The sequence below is a fragment of the Trachurus trachurus genome (genome assembly GCF_905171665.1).
Source record: "Trachurus trachurus genome assembly, chromosome: 8".
In the NCBI taxonomy this organism is placed as follows: Eukaryota; Metazoa; Chordata; class Actinopteri; order Carangiformes; family Carangidae; genus Trachurus; species Trachurus trachurus.
Window position 1 is genome coordinate 5,540,055 of NC_139905.1, and position 26,236 is coordinate 5,566,290.

The following is a 26,236-nucleotide window of genomic DNA, read 5'->3' on the forward strand; positions in this document are numbered from 1 at the left end:
CCTCATTTATGGCGCCCGGAGCAGAGTCGGGGTCTGTGACATCTCAGCAGGCTGTCTGTTGCCTGCAGCTCCTCATTCAAACTGAATTATACTGTGAAATGGGATTACGTGTCAAGCAATGCAATGATTGAGCACAATTGTTGGAGTTTGGCAGGAGAACAGAATAAAAAGGAAATACACAAACACGCATTCCTATTTGTCATGCTGATGCGAGTCGTCTGTGAAACAACATTAAGATAAGTCGATCCTGGGTGTCAAATGATGGGTATCTGAGCATCCACAACGCTTTCTTTCTTTCTTCCTTTCCTTCCTTTTCCTTTCCCTTTTTTTTCTCCAAGTGAGTAAAAAATAGCAGCCGCTTGTCTGGCTGCTCCCAAGAGAGTATACAGACTGAGTTATGGCCCTATAATTATGTGCAAGAGTGAAAGTGTGTGTGTATGAATGAACGTGCTCCGTTTTAAAAGGCGTTTTATTATGGTTGCTGTTTCTTCAGATTGTGGGCTGGGGAGCGGATCTCCCTTTATAGGCTGCTGTTTCCTCTCCCAGAGAGCTTCCCCGCCGCTACCCTGGGCAACTGAAGAGGCTGGCTCGAATTATACAGAGACACGTTTAGCGTTTGAAATAATCTAATAAAAAAAAAAAGAGAGAGATCAAGCAACCTCCTAAGTCGATGAGCTCATTCCCATCTTTCATCAGCATCTCCTGCATCATAATGAGCAGTGGTCTCTGTGTGTGTGTGTCTGCATACACTCTGAAGGAAGGAAGAAGAACACTTTTTCCTGCTGACAACTACTTTGATGTTTCATCCAGACTGGATTGACAGGACAGACCCTCCCTACTCTGACCCTGCACCTCCAGAGGTCAGGTCCCTTTAGCATCCGGGCCTGTTGAGCCAATTAACCTCTGAACCCGGATCAATTAACCCTCCTATACAGCAGCAGGGGCAGATAACAGCACATATCAAAATGGGTTTAAATATGTTGATGCTCCAAGATATGTGTTATATATGAATGCCTCCGTTCAATGCCTCCACATGCTGGATAGTGTGTATCATGGTGCTCTTAGGTCTATTACAAACTGTGGAGCTCTAACTCGTCATCATTGTGTCTTGTATGGTAAAGTAAATTGGCCATCTTTATCTTTATACCATTGGTATGTGCTGATTTACAAGGCCATTCTTGAGATGATTCCATCTTATTTATTATCCCTTCTAATCTTGGCTAACAGGGCCGACACAGTCTCCGCTCTCAGGACTTTTGTCATTTTACTGTTCCTATAAGGTGGGAACAGAAATGGGGAAGAAAGCTTTTAGATTCTCTGCTCCGAGTTCATGGAACAGTTTGCAGTCAGAGCTCAAACTCCAAAGTCTGGTTGGTATCTCTGAATGTATTCAAGTCTATGATAAATTCCATCACATCCAGGCTTCAGGAGTGCAAATGATTGACTAATCTTGTAAATTCGTTTAACTAATTTTGAAAATTCAATTGTTTTTTTTGTGTCTTTGATTAATGTAACTGTGTTGAAACTATTTGCTGTCATTCTTGGCCAGGTCTCCCTTGCAAAAGAGATCTTGGATCTCAATGGGACAAACCTGGATAAATAAAGGTTATAGTAATAATAAAAAATAAAGAAAAACCACAGTGCTTCTACTTCTACTTCTACTTCTACTGTGGTGCCTGTGTTGTCACATGGCTGAGGGTTGGAGAGAGATAAGAAGAAGGACAGAGAGACAGAGAGAGCAGGTAGAGCTCATCTATGGGTCTAATTAAGCAGAAATGGAGTTGTTGGGAGCCGGGGGACCTGCACGCTGATATCTTGTATTTCAGTCCATTAACCTGCTCCTAATGAACTGTGTGTTATTGAGGGGAAGGGGAGAAGAGAAGAGAAGAGAAGAGAAGTCTTTATTAATCACACCCTGCTGTGCTGTGCCGGTCCTGGATGTCGATACTCCTTCTCACCTCGGCTGCTGCTGCTGCGTGGGATGGACGGACGACGAGGCCCCGGGCGCCAATGATGATGATGATGATGAATTCCAGAGAGACACACACACACAGGGATGTGACACAGAAGCTGTTTTTGTTGTGACAAGTCTGGTGTGAAAACAGAAGCCAGACCTTCCTTCCTTCCTTCCCTCCAAATCGATGACTTTCACCCACACACAGCGGTTAGTGGCAGTGGTGGAGGTGAAGAGAGTCGCTCAGATCAAGGTACAACAAGACTGAAGAAGAACTGGTGGAATGAGGGGATTTGTTCCACTCATACATACAAGTTTTTTTTGGGGGGGAAGTGCACTGGTTATTATTTATTCTAATTGTTTCCTATTTGATTGTGTGTTGCAGGATGAATTCAGTGGAAGGGATTATAGAGGAAGTGGCTGAAAGATGCTGGATAGGTGGAGAGAGAGAGAGACAGAGATAAGGGAGGGGGGAAGAGATTCGTGGTGAGAGAAAAGGGGGGAGAGAGAGACACAGAGAGAGGAGAGAGAGGGAGAGAGAGAGAGAGGAGAGAGTAGAAAGTGTTAAAACGTGTATGTGAGCTCCGTGCCAGTCTCAGCATCGCTCAGTTTCTGCAGGAGGCAGCGGCTCATTCCCTCCTCCGTCCCTCCAGGATCTTCTCCCTCCATCCATCCATCCCTCCCTCCACTGGCAGCAGCAGCAGCACCGATGACCACAGCTCTCCATCCATCTGGGATCTGATCTCTCTCTATATATATCTCTATTTAAATCTATCTCTATCTATCTCTTTATCTGTGTTTGTTTGCATGGAGGATAACAGCCGTCCGCATTTGCATGGATTTCTCAGACACCAACTAATTTGACTCAAACCCGAGGATTGGTGAAAGAAGAAAGAAACACAGCAAAGACAGAAAACAGGAGAGTGTGTGTTGTGTGTGTTTCTGGGGGGGAGGGAGGAGGAGGAGAGGAAGAAGAGGAAGATTTGGAGGATTTCGGGACTCCAGCCGTTTTTTAAGGTCTGTGTGTGTGTGTGGACGCAGCACCTTGGACATGGGACCGTGCGTCAGCCGAGACGGATCCGGTGCCGGAGGAAGAGCGTCTTCCTGAAGGAGGGGAAAAAAAAGAAGAAGCCGGCGTGAGGGAGTTTTTTAATTCTTGTTTCATTTTTTTCCTTTTTCTTTTTCTCTCCTTGCCACCGGGGAGGGGGGAGCTGTGGGGTTTTTACGCGCCGGAATGATGCGTCCCAACCGCGGCTTCATCCTGCTCCTCCTCAACGGAACCGCTTGTTTGGTAAGAAGCAAGAGTGGTGGGAATGTGGGGAATGGGGAAGGGGGGTGAAGGGAGAGAGGGAGGGAATGGGGGGTCAGAAAGTGTCAGTGTACTCTCCATGCATCCTGCCTACTCCTCCTCTTCCTCTTCCTCACATCATCATCACCTCACATTACCCGCGTCTGCACCAAAAAAAACAATAACTAGCTACAACTTCCAAAAACTCGCAGACTGAAGCGGACACACACTCCGAGCCGAGCCGGGGGGAGAGCAGCCGGCTGCGGGCGGAGATGGCACCGAGCAGTCGGTCGGTGTGGTGTTCATTACCAGGCAGTCTGCTGTCTTTAACTGAGCGCGCGTTTGGAGCCACGCTGGTGTGTTTAACTCATCATTCATCCCCACATTAGTGACACTGGAAGCTCAGAGCAGAGCCTGCACAGCCTGTTCACCACCAAACCGTGCACAACAAGTCACAGCTCAGGATTAAAAAGCTGCAAAAACTGTGGAGTGGGTTCACTTCAAATAAGAATAAATAAGGATAGGTAATAAAAAATACAACAGTTGTGGTTATATAATGACTTACATTTGTGGCATGTAAGGTTTTAGGGTGATGACCATGTGTCTGGAGACAAGAAAGATGAGAGGAGCAGAGGAGTTTCATTCCTTCTCTGTTCTCTCACTAATTATAAATATTTAAAAAATCAGGTTTAATTAAAAGATTTCCAGGGTATAATTTTAATTTTACCTTCCTGAGTGACTCCCACTGCTCTGAATTATTGCTTCTGTTCTGTCCCCCCCAACATTTCATAACCTCACAATCAAATTTGGATCACCCAACTCACCCACTCATCCACTCACTCACTCCTTCTTCCTCCTTTCATGTAGCTACGCCTGCAGATTTATTAAAAAGCAGCCTTTAATGAGAAATCAGCCTCTTGATTCACATGAGGAAACTTGAAAACATCCTTCTGCTCGGAAACCCCTGGGCTGAGAGCAGCTCGCTCATCAGAAGGGCCCAGGAAATGAGCAAGCTCCGACTAAAGCAAAAAAAAAAAAAGAAAAGACAGGAAAAAAAAAAGAAAAAGGGAAAGAAAAACATAAGAGCAGTGTAAGATAAAAAATTTAAGTGAGAAAAAACAGAGGCTTTTTTTTCATGCACCCGTTTGTGTCGGTGTCTCCTGGAGGATGACCTTGTGCTTGTGGTGTTAAGGTGTTACTCTGGTGAAGTAATGGCCCCCTTTTTGTGGTTGTAAATGAATGAACACACACACACACACATATACAGTACACACACACATACAGAGATTTGCTTGGTCGAGACCACACGCTGACTTGAAATATGGGAGGATGAGCAGCTTCTCAGCCGAGATACAAGAGTGTGTGGTGGGATAATAGGCTTAACACTCACTACTTCTCTCTGTGTGTGTGTTGTCTTGGTTCTGGGAGCGTTTGTGGTGTGTGGAGGAGCTGCTGCAGCCTCTATTGTAACCCACAAGGTCTGTGGCTTAATGATAATGAAATTAATTGGGGCTTTTTCCCCCCACACACCCCCACCCACCCCCACCTCCTCACCAGACCATGTATCTATCTACTGTATGAAAAACCTACATGACATCCCTCAGCAGGAGATCTTGGCTAATTCATTCATTAAACTCCTGTGACATTGATAAATTATGGAGCAATTAATAAATGAAGTAACTTTTTTTCCTGTGTTATTATTATTATTATGCACTAGAGCTGTGATTAATAATCATATAAGCCCACTGTGCATTAAAAATTAGATTTTCTTTCTCCTTTTTTTCCCCTTTTGTAATAGCTCGGCAGCTCTCAGACAGGGTTTAGGTCTCCAGGGAGCTTTTGGCAAATGGCTCCAAAATACTAGACGACTATTAACACAAGGTGCCACTCGGCTTTTCTTGTTTGTGTGATGAATGATGAGTTTCAGATGTTAATTATTCCCTGTATTTGAATTGGAGTGTGATGAATAATATAAACCCATCTCAGTTGTATAATTGACTTGCTTGAGAAATTGTGTTTATTTTTGGCAGCGAGTCTGACTGACTGACTGACTGACTGACGAGGAGGCGACCGGGTTCGTTTCGTTTTAACTCAATGGGCCTTTAAATGGCTATAATGTGCATGTATATATACGAGGACCTGCCAGGGTGTTTTACTAAGAGCAGGGTTGTGTATCTATTGTCGTCCTCTCGCTGTCCTTGTGATGAGCAGCGATGACAGCGGGCTGGCTGCTGCCGGAGCAGAGGACAGATGTGAGACCGAGGCTGCGACGAGGCTGTTTTTCTGTCACTTATAATGAATTATCTTTAAAAAATCTCTGACACAAGGTCTTTAAACGAGAGTCCAGGTGCAGAAATGTATTCAGGAAAAAAGTTGTGCATTGATTATAGTAATAATTATTATTAGTTATTTTTCTGCTGCTGTGAAAGTCGAAAAACACTGCAAGGACGACGTACGTACGTGTGATCCAAGGCTGAGCAGCTCAGGAAAGACATGCAGGTGCCTACAGGAGATAAAGTTGACACAGTGGAAACAGACAGGGAGCCGGTACAGGGGCGGGTGCAAAGGCAAAAAAAAAAAAAAAAAGGAAAGTGAGAGAGGAGGTGGAGATAAAGCACTAAAAAAAATAGAAAAAAAGAAAAAGAAAGAAAGGAAGATTACATGAAACATTTGCCTCAGAGCTCATTGACAGTCATCACTGAGTCTCTGCAGCTTCTGTGCAGAAAAACACACGTTAATCCACTGCACATGCACCTGCAGCAGCAACAGCAGCAGTAGACATGCACAGTGGAGGGTTGGTAGTTTGAATCCCTCTCTCTCTCCTCCTCTCCCTCCTCCTTCAACAATGTGGAATCGAATCCAGTGTATTGAACTCAGCTGCTCCAGTGAACTGCAGCCTCCTCCCTCTCCCCTCCTGCAGAGATGTTGCTCTGAATCCACAAGCCTCTTTCAAGAGTTCCTAAAGCCTTTTAATCACTCAACATAAATATTTGCACTTCGTTGACACGTGCACGCTCACACGGGAGCTTTTCTTTTTCTTTTTTCCTTTTTTCTTTTTACAGTACATCGAAGGGATTCTGACCTTGCGTGGTTTGCGTTGCAGCTGTAACCTTCGTGTTGTGGAGGAGAGATCACAGATGCTCCAGTTGTTGTTGTGTGAAGGGATGAGCCTCAGGTATCCTCTCAGAGAGACAGGAGGACCACATTAGACTTCCTCTGATTGCTTCCAGAAGAGACGCAGACGCTTGATAACTGAATTTCACCTCTGAATTTGCACGTCTCATACATATTCCACTTTTTATTTTTTTGCATTCGCTCTGTGTTGTAGGTAATTTTCCAAACAGAGAGGAAACATGACACTTGCATGGATTCACATTCACAACATCCTCCTCCTCCTCCTCTTCCTCCTGCTACTGCTGCTGCTGCTTCGTCACTCGTTTCCAAAACTTTAACCGTCAACCTCCATTTGACTTTCCCATCAGCAAGGAAACACTTACTTATTTAACATGGCACATCAATTAAAAACAAATTACGTTCTTCCGAAAAGCCGAAAGCTTCACAAAGAACCCACAATCCCCCCCCCCCTTTCCTCTCTTCTGACAAAAGAGAGGTACTCGTCGTGATGAGGGCCGCCGCACGCTGCACGCTGCTGCACGCCGTTGTCGAGCACACACTTGAATCATAACAGCAACAACGCAGACAACAACAAAAGGCATTAGGAGCTGCACTGTAGTTGGTCTGCAACAACACGAGACAGCGAAGGTGCAACACACTGTGTGGTTGGAAAGCAAGAAGTCTCTCTCTCTCTACAGTACATTCGGCCTGTCATAAAGTCTCAGATTCACTTTTCTTAGATACCTGCCTTCCTCGCGGGGTCGCTGACCTTGTCCACCCAGATACATCCCACAACCCCCTCCTTCCCTCCCTCCACTAACCCAACGGCTGAGCAGAAGCAGAAGCAGAAACAGAAACACCACCTTAATCCTGAGAAAACAAACAAGAGGAGAAGAGAAAACTCAAGTCTGATACAGCGAATATATATCACATGCAGACACAACAGTGAGACAGCAGCAGCAGCAGCAGAGGGGTGAATTCAATTTATTTTTTTATTTTTTGGTCTCGCTCCCTCGAGTCTTCCTCTTTGCCATCATTGTTACAATCTGCATGTCAGAGCTCATAAGCTTTACACCTCCTCCTCTTCCTCCTCCTCCTCCGCCTCCTCACATCCGATACACAGGCGCCGGAAACTAAAACTCATTCATGACTGTCAGATCATCAAGTGAGAGTTTTTTGACTATGAAACCACCACCACAGCAGACGCAGACATGAGCAGCTTATTGTGTCGACTACATCCTGTTAGATAGATAGATAGATAGATAGATAGATAGATAGATAGATAGATAGATAGATAGATAGATAGATAGATAGATAGATAGATAGATAGATAGATAGATAGATAGATAGATACGTTTATTGTCATTGTCATTTCCACAACAACGAAATTAAAAGTGCATCTCCTGCAGTGCAAAATTTCATAAAAACATTTTTTTTTTTTAAACATAAAACACACATTGACCACTCATCATTACTCAGTATTAAAGCAGAAGTAAGCGATCTGGTCGTTTTGGGTAATGCTGCGTTCCAGGCAGGCTTTTGAAACCGTAAATTACAGCTTCAAGTCACAACTTACGACTTTGTAGCGTTCCAGGCAACCCACTCGTGTTTTTCCGACCTGTTTTACCGGTGAAAGTCACTATAACGGCCACTCGTAACTTCCGACCGGTGAACTCGTACCAGATCGAACTGGTATGACTTCACAGGTCGGAAAAACACGAGTTACGAGTTGCCTTGAACGCACAATAACAGTCCTCGTCCCTACGTCACCACATTCACGCGCATCTCTTGGCTGCACACACAGCCCTGCATGCCGTTCTCTCTCCTCATTGGATAAAAACTGTAGGATACGATAAATGTTTTCTCCTCGGCTCAGAGCAGAGCAGAGTGACTGACAGACCCGTGTTTCGGTCCAAACACTCTATGTAAGTGATTGCTGTCGGAAGATATAACTATTTAAGACTTATATTAACACAAAAATATCACTTACTTCTGCTTTAAGTGCAGCCCCTCTTCTACCCTCCTCCTCCTCCTCCTCCTCCTCCTCCTCCTCCTCCTCCTCCTCCTCCTCCTCCTCCTCCTCCTCCTCCTCCTCCTCCTCCTCCGTGCATGGAGCATCATACATAAACAGGCCGATTTTCACAGGGGACAATTATCAGCAGGTCGTGGCATTTGCAGCATCAGTGCCACAACAGTTGTCGGGGCTGAACAACAACAGCAACAACAGTAACAACACAACATCCCTCTGTGGTGTGTGAATTAATTTTTACACATTTTCTTCTACTTCGTCGTCGTTGCTCTCAGGAACTTCAGATACTAATCCAAATTTAGAATCTGAGCTTCTGTCGTCACTGATTTTGTGAACTTTTTTTTTCTTTTCTCTCTCCGTTCCTGATGAAAGTAGTTAGTTGGCTGACGTCGTCGTTGTTACATCTGAGGTGTGTGTGTGTGTGTGTATAAGTGTGTGAGTGTGTGTGATGTTGATGGAAAGCTGCAGCAGCTTGTGTGATTCTGTGTTTTCACCCGTTTTGCTCGGACTATTTTTCAACTGTTTTCTATTTTGTGTTGTTCAAACGCACTCAAAAACACACTCACTCAAACACACACACACACACAGATACACAACTGAACGCTGAGCAATCACAGACACAATATATAAACATGAAGAGGAGGGGGGGGGGAGGAGAAAGAGGAGAGAGGAGGAAGAGAAGGAGGAGGAGGAGAGAAGGAGAAGAGGAAGAGAAGGAGGAGAGAAGGAGAAGAGGAGAAAGAGGAGAGAGGGGAAGGAAGAGGAGGAAGAGAAGAGGAGAAAGAAGAGGAGAAGAGGAGGAGGAGAGAGGAGGAGGAAGAGAAAAGGAGAAAGGAGGAGAGAGGGGAAGGAAGAGGAGGAAGAGAAGAGGAGGAGGAGGATGGAGGGGAAGGAAGACAAGGAGGAGGAGGTGAGAAGGAGAAAGGAAAAGGGAGAAGAGAAGAAAGAGGAGAGAGGAGGAGGAAGAGAGGAGGAAGAGAAAAGGAGAAAGAGGAGGAGGAGGAGAGAGGGGGAGGAAGAGGAGAAGAGGAGGAAGAGAAAAGCAGAAAGAGGAGAAGTGGAGGAGAGGAGGAAGAGAGAAGGAGGAGAGAGGGGAAGGAAGTTGTGTGTTAGACTGGATAACCTCTGCAGCTTTTCTCTCCTGCCTGTTGTGTAAAAAACAGCTTGAGTTGCACACAACAACCACAGTGTGCAACTCCTTCCTCCCTCTGACCACCCACCGAGGATCCCTGCAAAAGACACCATAACACCCCCCTCCCTCCTCCCTCCCTCTCTCCCCCACCGTCAGAGCTCCCAGATGCCCCACAGCACAGACAGGCAGAAAGAGAGGAGAGAGGAGAGAGGAAGAGAGGAGAGGAAGAGGGAGGGAAGGAGCACGCTCTCTGACACACTGACAGCCCTTCATGGTGAAGCGCTGAGCTGTCCTGAGACAGAATACGTTGTCTGCTCAGAACCAGCACAATTTACTGTGGCAGACTGCAAGGGGGGGGGCAGAGCAGAGGAGACCCCTGGAGGATGAATATCTGCAGGTTTGTCTGCAGCTTTTAAAGGGATAGTTCACCCAAAATTGAAATTTCACTCATTATCTATACTCACCCTAGGGCTAAGGGCTGGGAGAAGTTTCAGAGTCCTCCGTGGCTTCTCTGAGTTACAGGGGGTCTCGGCGTAGCAGTGCATGTTGTCCATATGACGGTTGCAAATGGATACCAACTGTCTTCGTAACAAAAAGACACACCAAAAAACATCCAAATACCTCCATGCTGCTCGTAATGTAATGTCCGTCTTGTATTGAAGCCCCGAAATGCAAAATTGCCCCGAAAAAAAATTAAATAAGTCTATATTTCAAGCTTGTTTTGTAGCGGAAGCTCCCCTTCCCGGTTCATCCAAATTTGACGAACCGGGAAGAGGAGCTTTGAGAAACTTCCGCTACAAAACAAGCTTGAAATATAGACTTTTTAAATTTTTTCGGGACAATTTTGCATTTCGGGGCTTCAATACAAGACGGACATTACATACGAGCAGCATGGAGGTATTTGGATGTTTTTTGGTGTGTCTTTTTGTTACGAAGACAGTTGGTATCCATTTGCAACCGTTATATGGACATGCACTGCTACGCCGAGACCCCCTGTAACTCAGAGAAATTTCAATTTTGGGTGAACTATCTCTTTAAAGACAAAAAAAGAAAAAAAAGGGGAAAAAAAGCTAAAAGGCCTCGTAGCCCTGGGTAGAAGTAAAGGAGTAGGTGTAACTCCCGGGGGAATCCAGATAAAGACGCGTTTGACTCGCACACGGAGGAACAGCTATAAGGATGGGGGGGAAATCCATGAGACATTGTTGTAATTTCAGAGAGCTCTTCTTACTGCTAGTGCAAAAAAAAAAAAAAAAAAAAAAAAAAGTGCAAAAATGCAAACAGTTATGCAAAGTGTCAATACACTACAGAGTATCTAAAGATATCTAAAGAGTGAAGATTTTTTTCCCCTGCTTCAAGATCTGAAGGCATCTGAGCAACCTCAGAACATGCAGGCGACGTGAGGAGGAGGGAAACACAGTTCACACTGCTGCAGGAAACACAAGCTGCTCTGATGCAGCAGCAGCAGCAGCGAGGGGGAGGACGGTGCTGACCGGATCTGCTGGACATCGAGGGTGGGGGAGTTGGGGGGGGCAAGGGAGGGGAGTGCAGGCAGGAGTCCATTTATATTCTCCGTTCTCTCACAATCTGTAAACAGCTGGTTCTGCTTGAATGAACCTCCAGCGTGTGGTTTTCCTATACCAGCGTGCGGCCCCAGTGACGCTACAGTGATTTTCAGGGTCAGGGGCAGACGTGTCCAGACGAGGGGGGGGCCCACCCTGCCTGCCCGCCTGCCCATCCGCCCGCCAAGGGGTCTTAACGGGGGTTTCCAATTAAAGAGAGCGGGCACAACAGACACCGAGAGCAACGGGAACATCGACGGCTGAGCTTGAAAAGAAGAAAAGAAGACGAGTTCTGGCACAATGAGAGGATAATAGGAACATTTATATTGCAGAGTGCATGGTTTCTGAATTGAATGTGTTGAATGTATTGTGGTAGAATATAGAGCAGCAGTCGTTTTGTCCAGGAGTCGTCGGTCGTCTGAGCGGAGAGACGTTTCCTGTTCGCTGACACACAGACACGTGGGTTCAGGTTAAAGGGTTACTGTAGTTCAACATTTTGGCAAATTGGTCCATTGCCATAATCCCTATAGTCATAGCAGTAGGTTTGTTACCTTTAATTGTCGGTGCAAGCTATTTTTAGATCAGCGGAGCAGAGCCGTGAGCTGCTCAGAGCTACGCTACGGAGGCTAATAGTGGGATTTTTTGGTTTCCCTCATCAAACTCATCAAATACACAATCCAACAACTCCAAAACGCTCTGGTGGACAAGTTGTGACCTGCACATTCACCACGCTATGAGATAATAACACAACGTTACGAGTCGTTTTCAAGGTAAATGCAGAGACTGCTTGCTGAAAAACTGTCCCTGAAGGCAACGCGCATCAGCGGTTTTGCATGAATTTCCCTCTAAAACAACTCTGTCTGGTAACGTTCTATTATTATCTCATAGCGTGGTGAATGTGCAGGTCACAACTTGTCCACCAGAGCGTTGTGGAGTTGTTGGATTGTGTATTTGATGAGTTTGATGAGGGAAACCAAGAAATCCCATAATGAGCCTCCGTAGCGTAGCTGAGCAGCTCGTGGCTCTGCTCCGCCGTTCTAAAAATAGCTTGCACCGACAAATAATGGTAACAAACCTACTGCTATGACTATAGGGATTATACTGTAGCAATGAGCCAATTTGCCAAAATGTTGAACTATCCCTTTAAAGATTTTAGGATTTTGCGTCTGTGATTAAATGAATGTTAATCCTCGGGTATCGTCTTCCAGATTGTGTCTAATCCTGCAGAGATCGCCTGCGGTTCACACCTGTTGTCAGCACGGGCATCAAATGTCTCACGATAAGCACTTGTGATCAGATTTCACCTGCCTGGAAGAAAAGTTTGAACTTGTTAAGCAGGTTGTTATTTCACTGAACTCTGTGGCACATGCACAAAAAAAAGAAAAGAGGAAAAAAAAGGGCTTATGCTGCAACAATCTGCAAAACTGGACCGAGCTTCAGAGTTAAAGGGGGGTGCACACAAATGAGCGCACATCTGGCAAACCTCTAAATGTCAGTGAAGTCCAGCTGCATTAAGAACTGCCCGCTAATGACCAGCACCCAGGATTCATAGCGCCGCCGACGACTGTAGAAGTGTGAACAGAGCCCATTCACACGGTCACACACGTTCTCAGCTGGGAGCTGTATAGTTAAACCACAGCACCGACTCGGCCACTTAGCACCTCCATGAAGCTCTGTTACTGCCTTGCTCAAGAGTGTGTGTGTGTGTGTGAAAGAATGAATGAAGTCTTGCTGCTTCTGCTGTATGGATTCAAACTGGAGTGTGTGTGTGTGTGTGTGTGTGTGTGTGTGTGTGTGTGTGTGTGTGTGTGTGTGTGTGTGTGTGTGTGTGTGTGTGTGTGTGTGTGTGTGTTTGTGTGTTTTAGTGTTTGGGTGTTTGCAAAGTGGTGTAAAATGTCAAATACATTTCATTGTAGCGTACATAAGCTGGGGAAATATCCCAAATTGGAAACTTTCTGTGGAAATTATGGGAATTTATGGCAGGCCTAATTTACAGAAATTAATTGGAAATTGGGGGGTAATTTAAAACAAACTGTATAACATTAATATAAACATTTAGTTTTGTCATAAGAAAACATCCACGCAAAACTAAAAAGTAAAAAAAAAAAGACATGTTAACAGCTTTATCTGTGAGCTTTAAAACTTTAATTCTTCCCCCACCCAATCAAAAAGTAAAATGACACCCCCGGTAAAAATAAGTCCCATCCAAACTGCTTCCTCTTCCCTCATTTTTATTAAATATTTGCAAGTTAAACATTAATAACACAGATCAAATATATTTACCCAATAATATTATCAAAACATATTTACTTAAAGTTCTGACTTTAAGTCGTCCCTGAACTCAACTGTGCAGCTTTAATAGTTTTGTGCTTTTGGACTCCAGAGTTCTGCACATCATCTGTGCAAGTGATGGAGGGATGCACAGTGCATGAAGGGGTCTGTGCTGATGTGTGCATAGAATAGCATAGATATTCCAGTGTGCTTGCATTAAATCTGGTTGTTTTAGCCAAGATTATCCTACAATATAACCTCAACTATATTTAAAGGAGACATTCGGCCCCTTTTCCACAAAATAAAATAGTTCCCAGGTGTCTTAAAGGTTGAATATGGAGAATGCTTATTAAAAGCTATATTTTTTTCCCAAAATAATATATCCACGAGGCGTTTAGAGGGGTGCAGGCTACTACTTTAGGAAATGTAAAAATGAAACATAAGGTAAATATCCTGCATAGTTCTTCTCCGTTGTGTCCTCGGTGTCCCTAGCAATGGTCTGTTACTGTATACTTATCAACACTCTAGCAACCGACTGCAGGATTTATTTCTCTGTTGTTGCAGTTCCTATCTTGATCAATAGACGGTGGTATCAACATTTTCAACCTTTTAACACATGTCTGTCACGCTTCTGTCAAAATCCCCCAAGGATCAAACATCACAGCTCTGTTCAGAACGGCTGGTTTCAGTGCCTGTCCCTTTAAATGCAAATCAACCACTGCTTGCCCCGCCCCTTCTACTGGTACCGATACTCACAGGTAGGGGTGGATTACTTATGCAAATTTGAAAACATGTCATAATTGTATGACAACTGAGAGAACAGCTCATAAAACCACATGGATTTCAACCTAAGGAGCCTGAAAATGACAGATTTATTTGTCAATTCTCACATTTAGGGGTCCCAAAGGCAAGCCAAATACGTAAATGTATGTTAGAGAGCCTTTAAAAAGTGATATTTCCATAATATGTCTCCTTTTAAGTTCCCTGTTAAGGCCCAACCTTCCCTTTTGTATATTTTCCCGGTTTATTACCGTTAATTCAACTTTCCAACATTGAAAGTTCCATGAATTGTGCAGCCCCTTGTCTGTATTAAAGCTGCCAGGCTCCAGGACAGGTGTCGATAAAAGTGGCATCAGGTTTTTAAATCAGCACCTCTATGAGATGATTGTAGAGTCTTTACAAGTCAGGTGTGTGAATACTGTAGCAGCAGCAGCAGCAGCAGCAGCTTTAATCAGCTCCGTCCCATCAGCCCCTGCTTTGCTCCCCAGCTCCCCCGGGGAAGAAAGTGTCCCCCCGCTCCTCCTCTCCGCCGTCCTTGCACCGCCAACTTGTCGATATCTTATAATGTAAAAATTTGATAGCCAATTCGGAGCCCGGCGTCTCTCTGAGCATACAGAATGAGCCCAAATCCAGCGGGAGCGCACAACTGAACCTGTCCAAAATGAGATGAGAGAGAGAGAGTGGGTGGGGGTGGGGGGAGCTGCAGAAAGAAAAGAAATGCTCAGGAAAAGAGTGCAGTATAATGATAATACAAAAAAAAAGACTCAGTGTAGTGAGTTTGTTCACCCACTGCAGATCTAAGCACCAGTGACCCCCAAGAAGCTGGAGTAAATTATTCATTAAGAGTCAAATGGCTTGTTTCTTGTGAAATTACCTTTCTCCCCCTCACCTCTTTCTTGGCTCTACGCTAGCCAGAAGAATAATTAGTTATAAGGGCACAGCCATTTTCAGACTTTAATCATGTAACAGAGAAGTCTCCTGCAGTGAACATATTAGATCTGGAGATGGTGGAAAAAGAGACAGAGAAAAAAGAGAATAAAGCATCGACGAACACTTAAGAAATCTGAGCTGCCCGGGTCTGTAATTAAAAATTGATGTCATATTAGAGATGAAGATTTCAACTCAACAGCCACAGGAAAACGGAGAGCTTATTGAACTTGTCAGCTCCGCAGGACGAGCGCATGCTGTGTGGCTCAACAGGCACATTCTCTGTATCAATCAATCAATCCATCTATTTTATTCCACTTCATGCATCCAGCAGGAGCTCAGGGCTGAAAACACTCACATACAGCGCTCCTCCTCCTCCTCCTCCTGCAGCAGCAGCACTGGAACTAAACGAACCGAGCCTCCAGAGTCGATGCAAATCATTCCTCACAAGGTGGTGATTTACAAACCGTCTGCAACAAACTGTGTTACTACAGCAGCATGGGATGCATTATCGGGACCACAGTGTAGTGCAGGAAGCAGGAGGGTGCAGTGTATTTAGAAAGGTGAGTGAAAGGTGAAGGAAGAGGAAGGTCGAGTGCAAAAGATATCAGCAAACTGAATGAAAAATTTAGATTTTAAGATGCTGTGGTTTTCTATTTTTCTATTATGCTATGGTGCTATATGTAGAGTGTGTGCACAAGTTTTTGCAATGTAAACGAAATTGCATATGAATATGTCCAAATGCATTATCCAAATCACAGGAGCTGCAGGGTGTTTTTTATTCCGATAAAAAGGTAAAATGTGTCACAAGAGTGTTGTGCTACTCCAAACACATGCACCCTGGACAAGACCCAACAAAATTCACATCATCAGTTTTATATTTTTAAAGTGAAAAGTGCCTGTTCACACTGAAATCACAATCACAGCATCTATCCATTGTGTTGAATTTATCATGCAGCTCTAGTGTGTTTATAAAGTAGTCGCACAAAATCTTCCTCCACATGGGAGCAGCAGAAGTTGTTGTGAGGAAAACACAAAATAGTATTAATCTTTCTCAGTTGATTCAGCGCCTCATCATTGACTAGTATTTGTCTTATGTCCACTCTACATCTGATATTAATATGGGATATGGGCCCAGATTTTGACTAAAAAGCTTAGATCGGGCATCATCATTTCAGTTCTATATTTGTGACGCACGCTACATCATGTGTCAGCAGCAACAAACACAGAGCAACAAGGTTTTACAAAGTTAGGAAAGTGATATTAAAGGGGACATATTATGGAAATATCACTTATTGAAGGCTCTTTAACATATATCTGGGTGTTTTTCTTGCCTTCCGGCCCCCAAAATGTGAGAATTGACAAAAAAAATCTGTAATTTTCAGGCTCCAGAGGTTGAAATCCATGTGGTTTTACGAGCTGTTCCCTCAGTTGTCTTCCAGTGATGCCACAAGGATTCAGATTTGCATAATCCCACCCCTACCTAATACCAGTACAAGGGGCGGGGTTAGCAGTGGTTCATCTGCATTTAAAGGGACAGACACTGAAACCAGCCGTTCTGAACAGGGCTGTTTTGAGAGGATGAAAAGAGCTGTGTAGGGCTGGGTATTGCCAAGTACCTCACGATACGATACGCATCACGATACTTGAGTCACGATACGATACGATATTGCGATATCCAAATTTTGCGATATATTGCGATATTCTACATAGTTCACTGAAAAATGTAAAGGGCATTATGCATCTTAAAATCCGAGTTGTATGTACATCAGATGATAGTGATAATTTATGGGACAAACTGAGTCAAAACAATGTAATTCAAATTATCCATGCCATTTTATACAAGTGCAAGTTACAACAACATATTTGCATGTACAACACACTGTCTGAGGTAGCAGTACAGTGACACCTCGCGGACTGGATTTACGTCTGAAACATGATTTATTATTTGAAAAAAAAAAAATTGAATTTTTTTTTTTTTTTTTGAAAAAAAATAAATCAATATTTAAATATTGAATATCGATATCGTATCGCGGTATAAAGTATCGCGATATATTGCCATATCGATATTTTTGCCCACCCCTAGAGCTGTGATCCTTGGGGGATTTTGACCAAATCATGTCACAGACATATCTTTGAGACAATTTGTGGAAAAGGGGCAGAATATGTCTCCTTTAAAGTCAAGCCTGATGCCTTCACTGTCTCCCACATGGCAAGGTCTACAGTTTAGTAATTCAACAGTGGTATTATTGGATTGGTATCAGGTCTCGGCCGATACGCTAAGCCCAGGTCTCAGCATCGGCATTAGGACTGAAAAAGACGGATTGGTGCATCCATCCATAGTTAGCTCTCGTGTGGTCTCCTGTTATTTAATCAGTGGTTTCCTGGTTTAGCGGCTGAATGCTGTGTGTGTGGTGTTGAGCTGGTTGAACCACAGTGGGTTTTTTCTGCTGCAGCCGCGGTCTGAGCTCTGGTGTTGGTGCACGATGCAAAAATCAAAACAAGGAGCTAAAAGGTGCAAAAAAAAAGGCTCCACAATTCATCAATGTCACATTTACGTGAAGTGAAATATCAGAAAGAATTGCACCCATCTCTACAGCCAAGCTTGTTTTATCAAATGTTTTCCTCTCACACTGACACTAAACAGACAAAAAGCAGCAGGTCCAGGTGGGACCGGATACAATTTGGCATTTTGGTGGAAAACTGACACTCTCAACACTGTCGTTTTCTCATGCATTTTTATAAAAAAGTCAACAAGTTAAGTGCATTTGGAAGCAATAACCTGCCTCTTTTTGTGAGACTCCAGTGTGTTACCAGTCTGCCCCCCTCCCCTCCCAACCCCCCTCCCTCCTGCTCCTGGGAGAGTTATGGCACAGATCCCAGATAAGTGGCTCCCTCTTCTCGGTGCTATTTCACAGCGACAGCGAGCTTCCGTCAGCGGGAGAAAGGGGTTAAAACGGTGTACCTGTCACAGTAACAGGCTGATTATTGCCTGTGGAGCTGGCAGTGAGGAGGATCGCCCCCCTCAGCCCCTCTCCTCTCCCCCTCTCCTCTCCCCTTCCCTCCCCTCGCTCCCTGCTGGGAGAGAGTCCTGGGGCCTGTGCTCACTGAGGCTGAATGACTCACAATTACCACAGCGACAGAGCCTGCAGCCACCTCCCATCCTCTCTCTCTCTCCCTCTCTCTCTGCAGCCGTTTCACTGACTCACTTAGCGCACATGACAAATGACAGAATCACCCCGAACCTCCGCCCCCTCCATAAGACCTGATTGCCCGTCGCCCACACTTTGCCTACAGTACTTAAAGCTGGGATATATCTTGCCAAGCTTCATGAAACAAAACAAACTTCGTCTGGAAGGAGAAAACTTCCACCCCGAACCTCTCTGAGCTGCATTTTATACTGTACAACACCATGGTGCATGGTTTAACATGCTGCATATAATAATAGGAGCTGGAGAGCTGCACATTACCCATGCAGGAAGTACAAAAAACTTGAAAAAGAGTGAGTGAGTGATGTGAATTACCCAACTCTACTGCCAACAAAGCAAAGTCTGCGTGTGCACAGGCAAAAAAAAAAAGCAAAAGAAACAACAAAAAACGACGTGAACATTTCCCACTAAAGTGAAAAAAAAAAAAAAAAAACAGAGCGCGACTCTTCAGGCAGTGTGAAAACAACAGTGCGGTGGATTTACACCGTTTCAACTTGCTTACGTTGCATAAGTGAAAAGTTGGAGGCTGATGCTGATGGTTAAATCTTACACCTCATATACTCCTCCAGTTAAACGCACTGAGAGTTGTATCCGTCTGCAGTTTTATATATACAGTATATATATATATACAAGAGAGAGAGGGGAAAAGTGGTGCTTGTTATAATATTTAATGGTAAAAAAAAAAAAAGTGCTGCTGTATAATGTGCGACCTCTGTGACCTCAGAGCTGCATCGTTGATCCATATGCAGAGCGAGGTGACGGCGGCCCGATGCTGCAGCAATCGTTACAGCTCTGCCTCGGCTTTTTCCTCTATTTCCCTCAGTTTTTTTTTCTTTTTTTCCCGGCGCCATATTAAGCTCATTCAAACATTTGTCTTTGACAATGATGCTGCACACTGAATCTGAAACCTCGAGCAGCGCCAGACACTTAAATCTTCTGTTCAACAATAGCACAATGCTCACTTCATCTCTGCTCCTGCAGCCAGGCCTCTCAGGCTTTCTAATGAAGACTGTGCTAGACAGAGAGAGAGAGAGATGGAGAGAGACGGAGAGAGAGACGGAGAGAGAGGAAGGAGGAGGATGCCTTGCTCAATATGTAAGCTACAACAAAGCCTTCTGCAATATGTTTTCGCTCCGATACGACTGTTGTTGGCACCGGCTGAGACGAGACGAAGCGCTCGCAAAAAAAAAAAAATGATCGGGATCTTAAAAAGCAAAAAAAAAGGGGGAAGGGGGGCAAAGGGGGGCAGTCTCAGAGAATTAAGGGGATGACATATTTTTCAAGTAGCCTAAAGCTGTGTTTGTAGGACACTGCAGGGGCTCTTAAGTGCTATCTGGGGAGGTAGCAGAGTGCTAACCCTCTGCGCCCAAGCAGCCGCCGCCGCCACCACCGGCTCATTGGAGAAGAGAAATCAAACACAAACTAGTCCTTCAATAGGAGCCAGGGGGACCGGTGGTGGTGTATTTGTCATCAAAGTCGTCCTGTCTGGCCCGAGCTCCCATTTCTGAGAGGAAAAAAAAGAAACACAAAAAGATTAAATCAATATGTCTTCAGCTTCCTCCAAATTTCTCTTCATTATTAATGAGTTTAGGATTCTCAAAGAAGCTATCACAACTCTCTGCTTGAAGAGGAAGGAGAGTCCTTGTCAGGGCTGTTATCAGGCCCCCTGTGGGGAGGGAGGGAGGGAGCGAGGCCAGCGTAGCGTAGCAGCAGACAGGTAACGAGAGGAGACGCTGCTGTCTGGCTGCATGCGGCCTCTAACGCCCCCGCGGGAGTAATATAGAGGCCAGATTAAGAGGAGGAGTCCAAACGGCGGACCGCAAAACCACATCAGCGGGAAAATCCTCCTCGCAAGGCCCGAGGTTGAAATGCGATCCGCGTTGTTATGAAAGGAAATACATGTTTTTAGAGGGACATGAAATCAATAACGCTGACTGACTGACTGACTGACTGACTGACTGACTGGCTGCGGTGCGAGTGAACAAATCTGAGCGAGCTTGAAAAAACCTGCATCAAAAAAATAAAACACAGGATGAGGGCCATAATTAGTAAATTACATAAATTACATAAATTACATACATAGCCACAGAATGACAGGCACACAGACACATCTACTTTAACAATCTTTACAAAAAATTAAGATATTCAAGATCTTCATTAAGACCCGGATAGTGGGTTGTTGCTCCCAACTTGAAAATCCAGAAGCTCTCAAACTGGTTTAGTTGTTTCAACCAACAACCTCCCCTCATGGTTTCTGTATGTGATCGATACCTATATGGGCCTAAACTGGTGAGTTAAATGCCCACACATCTGACCAGACCTTTAATTGTGCCTGTCTCTGTGTCAGACTACACTTCCTGATAAAGGCTCTCAGCCGAAACACGCCGAAGCATCCTGTTTTAAAGGGATAGTTCAACATTTTGGCAAATTGGCCCATTGCCATAATCCCTGTAGTCATAGCAGTAGGTTCGTTACCTTTAATTGTCGGTGCAAGCTATTTTTTAGAACGGCGGAGCAGAGCCGTGAGCTGCTCAGAGCTACGCTACGGAGGCTCATTATGGGATTTCTTGGTTTCCCTCATCAAACTCATCAAATACACAATCCAACAACTCCACAACGCTCTGGTGGACAAGTTGTGACCTGCACATTCACCACGCTATGAGATAATAACACAACGTTACCAGACAGAGTTGTTTTAGAGGGAAATGCAGAGACTGCTTGATAAAAAACTGTCCCTGAAGGCAACGCGCATCAGTGGTTTTGCATGAATTTCCCTCTAAAACAACTCTGTCTGGTAACGTTGTGTTATTATCTCATAGCGTGGTGAATGTGCAGGTCACAACTTGTCCACCAGAGCGTTGTGGAGTTGTTGGATTGTGTATTTGATGAGTTTGATGAGGGAAACCAAGAAATCCCATTAGACTCCGTAGCGTAGCTCTGAGCAGCTCACGGCTCTGCTCCGCCGTTCTAAAAATAGCTTGCACCGACAATTAAAGGTAACGAACCTATTGCTAAAACTATAGGGATTATGGCAATGGGCCAGTTTGCCAAAATATTGAACTATCCCTTTAACTAAAGTATAGTATAGTAAAATGTTTGATACAAGATGAGTGCCTTGGCCTTTTCTCTTTTTTCCAAATAAATAAATAAATTGGAATAGAAACGAGTCAGGCTTAATAATCCTGAGTAAGCCGGTATATAAGGAAGCCCTGACAGTAGATGGATCAGAGCTCAGACAGGGAAGCATGCATTATGCATCACTGTAAAAAAAATTCTCAGGGTGGAACTCACTCACACACATAAACTTACTCCACCGTTCACATTTGCATCACTTATTGTTCTCGTTTACCACAAATCAAATTCACAAACGACATTTGTGTGTGTGTGTATGTAGAAAAGTGTGCGTAAATGTGTGTCTGTGTGTGTGTGTGTGTTCTCTGCTGCCAAATCCAGAGGACACACACACAATACACAAACGCCGGATACCTTCCATGGCACATTAGACAAACGCTACCTGTTAATAGATCATTACTGTTGAATAATTGGCCCGTTATACTTTCACTCTCACATTCACACACTCTTCACAAAGCTACTGCTGAGCACAGCAGCACCATCTTATCTCTCCAACCCCCCCCCACCCCCCTCCTCCTCTCCCTCCACCCTCCTCAGTTGATGTTAACATTTGACAGCTTTGTGTGTGTGCCCATACAGATTTTTGTCTTTAATTAAAACACTGGAGGGACTTAATTGGACATTACACTTGATTCTTCACCCCCCATCATCATCCACCATCCTCCTCCTCTTCCTCCTCCTCCTCCTCCCACTTGCCCACCTTCCCTTCCCTCAAACACTTTGATCCTCCGACCAAATCTTTCGAGGCAATAATAAATTCCCCTGTAGTCGGGCTTCACACCGCGGCGCTTAAGAAGCAAAGAGCTCACGTTGGAACAGAAAACAAAGCTCCGTCTACGCTCCACTTACACTTTGTTCCTTTAAAGATTTCATATAAGAAACGACTTCTTCTCTCTGGGTTACATCGATGATATTCAGGCGACCTTTTCCTTTTCTTTTCTTTTCTTTTTTTTCTTTTGCACGAGAGTGAAAATGAGATTCGTTTGAGAGGGAAACATTAACAAAGTTCCTCGGCGGCAGAGGAGAAAATGAGTGTTTGGGTAATTGTGTGCATGAGTCCTGCTACTTCTCCTGCAGACACTTATTTTATCAGCGCATAAAATCAACCTCCAAACTTGTGTTGTCAGAGAAACCACTCCAGAAAAGCATTTCTTAATGACACGGCCTCGTCGTTTCACAGGATTATAAGCCTTTGTGGAAAATTGTCCACCCTCACAAATATTGATTAGGCTGCTGCCCCCTGGACCACGGCGGCAACACACTTTATATATGAATTTTTTGTTTTTTTGTTTTTTTGGTGTGGCTTCTTCTGTTGTGAATCTGTTTCCTGATCCCTCCGGCCGCGGCAGTAGCTCAGAGGAGGCATATGAACCCATTACAAGTGAGCTTAGGGAATTATGTCGGCTCTGTGAAGACCAGACTTAAAGGAGTATTTTCTCTCGCAGCCGGAGTAAACAAAGGAATGTAATAATAGCAATACCTGCAAAAAATTTCAGGCATTTATTTATATATATAACATTGATAGAATGTCACGGTTACGACCACGAGAGGTATGAACTGTAAATTAAGTATCGATTAAACCTTTAATTTGTTTTCTGTCCACGTTTCTTTCTAGCTCGCTAATAGCTGTCTACTTTCTTTCTCTATTTTCTTCTGCCTCACGTTAAATATCGAAAAAAAACTGTAACATGTTCTTTTTACGAATAGGTATAAACTTAAAACCTATCCTGAGATTGTAGTATACATGGGCAAAAAATAAAACATGTAGAGCAATTTGAATACTTGGGGCAACTCTAGATCCAACACTTAGTTTTAAAGGGCATGTCAAAAAGTTGAGTAACACATTGAAATATAATTTAGTAAATTTCAGACACATAAGAAACTCTCTCACCTTTGAGGCATCAAGTACATACCTACATGCAATGATCATGCCCCATTTTTTGTACTGTATCACATCCTGGTCTCAGGCAAGTAAAACAGCTTTAACCCTCTATGGTACGCATTATGATGCCAGTGGGGGAAAAAATGTTTGGAGTGTTTTTATGTCTCAAAATAGACTAAATAAACATAATCTAAGAAATTTTTTTAAATTATTTATTTTTGGAAGTTTTTGGGATTTGTTTCCTGTAGGCAACATTGTACTATTACGGTTCATCATATACTGTATTAGAAACACCAGTCTCTGTAGACTTTCACCTTCACTGGCCTCATCCTCATCCCAATTCTCATTCTCATCTTCCTCATCATCATTATAATAGCCTGATGTTTACTTTACTGCATCCAAAATCAAATTTATTATGGATAAAAAACAAAATTATGATGAATTATATGTTTTTGAACATTATATTTACACCTAAACACACACACTACCATAGTCTCATAATGCAATTTTGATTCCATAATGGTCCACTGTTGCCTCAAGGCAACATTGCAATTTTCTATAATGGTACGTTGTTGCTTTCGGGCAACAGGTGCATTTTAACAAGTTTCCATTATTTAATAAGTAAAAAAAATTGCACGGAACTATTAAAAATTAAACTTTACTAATCTATTAGTGTAAATATATTTTTTTCCAGATGAAAAAGGGCCAGGAAGTTCCTGTATGTTTTCAGACCGTTTTAGTGGAGCTAAATGGCAAACCTGTTTCCTTTGAAAAAGTATGCAAAAAAGGGTTTCAGTATGGCTTCTTGAAAGTCATGTGATAAATTAAAGCATTGTTATTGGTTCTCTAAGGTCTCCTCTCTTTTTTTTAAGTATTACAGCATTAAATGGGATGAATTGTGGAGATGTGACAGGCCAAAAAGTGGTATGTTGCCTGAGGGCAACATGGTACCATAGAGGGATAAAACCATTTGAGTCATTGTATAAAAGTAGCCTTAAAGGGATAATTCAACATTTTGGCAAATTGGCCCATTGCCATAATCCCTATAGTCATAGCAGTAGGTTCGTTACCTTTAATTGTTGGTGCAAGCTGTTTTTAGAACGGCGGAGCAGAGCCGCGAGCTGCTCAGAGCTACACTACGGAGGCTCATGGGATTTCTTGGTTTCTTGGCCTTTTGGCTCAAGGCATCTTCTCTTGTCTTACAGGATTAATGTTTTTGTGCATTGTACCTGTTTTAAATAGATCCTCAAACTCCTCCCTCCCTCCCTCTCTTCTTTCCAGGTGGCGCTGGGTCAAGAAGATGACTCCTCCTCCAACGCCAAGAGCTCTCTAGACGACTCGTCCAAGACGGTGGGCCTCCTGAGCGGCGGGCAGACTCCCCTCACGCCCCTGAGCCGCTGGATGGTCCACAGTAAGAGCCGAGCCGCCAACGCCACCGCGCTGGAGCTGCCCTACAGCACGCCGGACCCTTTCGCCAAGCAGGAGTTCCGGAAACAGGAGTTCTGGGAGAACCTGGGCAGCGACGAGCTCAAGCCCGACGGCCCGCCCCGGATCAGGGTCAAGCGGCGGCCCATCGTCAAGACCGGCAAGTTCAAGAAGATGTTCGGCTGGGGGGACTTCTACTCCAACATCAAGACGGTGAGGCTCAACCTGCTGATCACGGGCAAGATCGTGGACCACGGCAACGGCACGTTCAGCGTCTACTTCCGCCACAACTCCACGGGGCAGGGCAACATCTCCGTCAGCCTGGTGCCGCCCGTCAAGGCGGTGGAGTTCGACCTGGAGCGCCAGAGCGTGGTCTACCCCAAGGACTCCAAGATCTTCAATTGCCGCGTGGACTACGAGAAGGTGGACCGCAACAAGCGCACCTCGCTGTGCAACTACGACCCGTCCAAGACCTGCTTCCAGGAGCAGATCCAGAGCCACGTGTCCTGGATTTGCTCCAAGCCTTTCAAAGTCATCTGTATCTATATTTCCTTCTACAGCACGGACTACCGCCTGGTGCAGAAGGTCTGCCCGGACTACAACTACCACAACGAGATGCCCTACCTGCCCTCGGGCTAGAGGACGACCCGTAGCAGCGGAGGAGAGGCGGAGAGGAGGGGAGAGGATAATAAAGGGGGGACGAGTAGGCGTTAACTGCAGAAACACGAGGAGGAAAACCAGCAGGGCTGTGAATGGCTCTCGATGCCGCCGTGGCAGCGAGGCAACCTTACAAAAAACAAAAACAAACACCCCTCTCTGTAGCCTGACTATTGCAAATTGTAAAAAGAAATAAATATATATATATATATATATGCAAATCAAAAACTACAGTACAGTATGCAGACGACGATTGACGAGGGATTGGGAATGCTTTACCTACCTGTGCAGCATTCGCTAACTGGACTGGTAGTGGAAATTTAAAACACCGCCAACAACACGCACTTTCTTACCTCAATCCAGTTTCTAAATGCCAACTGCTCCTCGCCGGCGATCTCTCTCCTCCATTAAGTCATTTGTGAATATTGTCTGAATGTCCTTTTAAATCCCCAACCCCCCCCCCCCCCCCCCCCTCCTCTTTACAACTACACTGCTCTTTCGCAAAAGTCTCTTTCGGGTGCAGAGTGCAAAAAATCTTGTGAATGCTGTGATACCGATTCACTGGAGAGTTGGTGTTTATTAGTTTGTTAGACTTCTCCGAAAACCTTGAACAGATGAATGTAAAAAAGTGCAACCGGCTGCAGGATCATTCAGGTCACACTGCGTCTCTTTAAAGGGCATCTTATTATTTTATTTTTTTTACATGCACCCACCAGTGACCGCTCGTCACGGCCCGTCCACATTCTCACCTCCCACCATGACGTCATCGTCTGTGTGTTTACCCGCAACATCCTTCATTTATGTCACATCCGCTTCGATTAAAAGAGGGAAAAGAGGTCAGAATAGAAAACAGAAACTCTTCTAAAGGATTTATAAA

General features: G+C 44.3%; 1 protein-coding gene across 1 annotated transcript; it reads left to right on the plus strand.

The window, feature by feature from the left end:
• Window positions 1-3,188: 3,188 nt before the first annotated feature.
• LOC310990238 (neurexophilin-1) lies at window positions 3,189-25,341 on the plus strand (the record flags this gene model as incomplete). The annotated part of the gene is made up of 2 exons (XM_083977534.1): window positions 3,189-3,245; window positions 24,559-25,341. The coding sequence occupies 2 exons, from the start codon at window positions 3,189-3,191 to the stop codon at window positions 25,339-25,341; spliced, it is 840 nt and encodes a 279-aa protein (XP_083833660.1).
• Window positions 25,342-26,236: the final 895 nt, after the last annotated feature.